The 1,020-nt window shown below is 42.2% G+C and overlaps 1 protein-coding gene across 1 annotated transcript; it reads left to right on the forward strand.

Moving 5' to 3' along the window:
• Window positions 1–358: 358 nt before the first annotated feature.
• Window positions 359–781, forward strand: LOC122726706 (myosin light polypeptide 6-like). Its single transcript, XM_043964587.1, has one exon. The coding sequence runs from the start codon at window positions 359–361 to the stop codon at window positions 779–781; it is 423 nt and encodes a 140-aa protein (XP_043820522.1).
• Window positions 782–1,020: the final 239 nt, after the last annotated feature.

The following is a 1,020-nucleotide window of genomic DNA, read 5'->3' on the forward strand; positions in this document are numbered from 1 at the left end:
AGCACTAATGATGAAGCATACTATCCACCTCCAAAGAAAGAATTGATATTGATTGAACACAGACTGAAGCATACTATTTTTCACTTTCTTTTATTCAAGTTTTCTTATACAAAAAGATTAATATTATAATGTTTTACATAATTGCACATGTATAACCTGTATCTGATTTGTTACTGCCTCAGGGAGGGGGAAAGGGAAGGATGGAAGGAGGGATAAAATTTGGAACTCAAAATTTTAAATAAAGATATTTGTTATTTTTTTAAAAAGAAAAAAAAAAGATTACTATAAAAAAAAAGAAAGCAGATGGAGCCATTACATACAGCAGCAGCAGCAGCAGAGACTGAGCTGCACGGCCAAGATGTGTGACTTCAAGGAGGATCAGACTGCTGAGTTCAAGGAGGCCTTCCAGCTGTTTGACCACATGGGGGATGGAAAGATCTTATACAGTCAGTGTGGGGACATGATGTGGACCCTGGGCCAGAATCCCACCAATGCTGAGGTGCTCAGGGTCTTAGGGAATCCCAAGAGTGATGAGATGAATGTTAAGGTGCTGGACTTTGAACACTTTCTGCCAATGATGCAGACCATAGCAAAGAGTAAGGACCAGGGCACATATGAAGACTGCACAGAGGGGCTTTGGATGTTTGATAAGGAAGGGAATGGCACAGTCATGGGGGCTGAAATACGGCACGTCCTCATCACTCTGGGTGAGAAGATGACTGAGGAAGAAGTCGAAGTGTTGGTGGCAGGGCATGAGGATAGCAACAGTTGTATCCTATGAAGAGCTAGTCCAAATGGTGCTGAATGGCTGAGAACAAAAATCCCCTTTCCACAAAGAATCCCCTAACTTTCTCAGTGTGAAAATGATCCTTTTGCCTCTGAAGCAACTAACTACATTGTCAGGGTTACCAACATCTTTCCTTCCAACCCCCACCACATGTCCTCTTTGGCTACCTGCTCTCTGCTTTCACCAAATTAAACTTGCTAACTGCTCCCCCCCCAAAAAAAAAGAAAGAAGAA

The sequence above is a fragment of the Dromiciops gliroides genome, chromosome 4, assembly GCF_019393635.1.
Source record: "Dromiciops gliroides isolate mDroGli1 chromosome 4, mDroGli1.pri, whole genome shotgun sequence".
Lineage (NCBI taxonomy): Eukaryota > Metazoa > Chordata > Mammalia > Microbiotheria > Microbiotheriidae > Dromiciops > Dromiciops gliroides.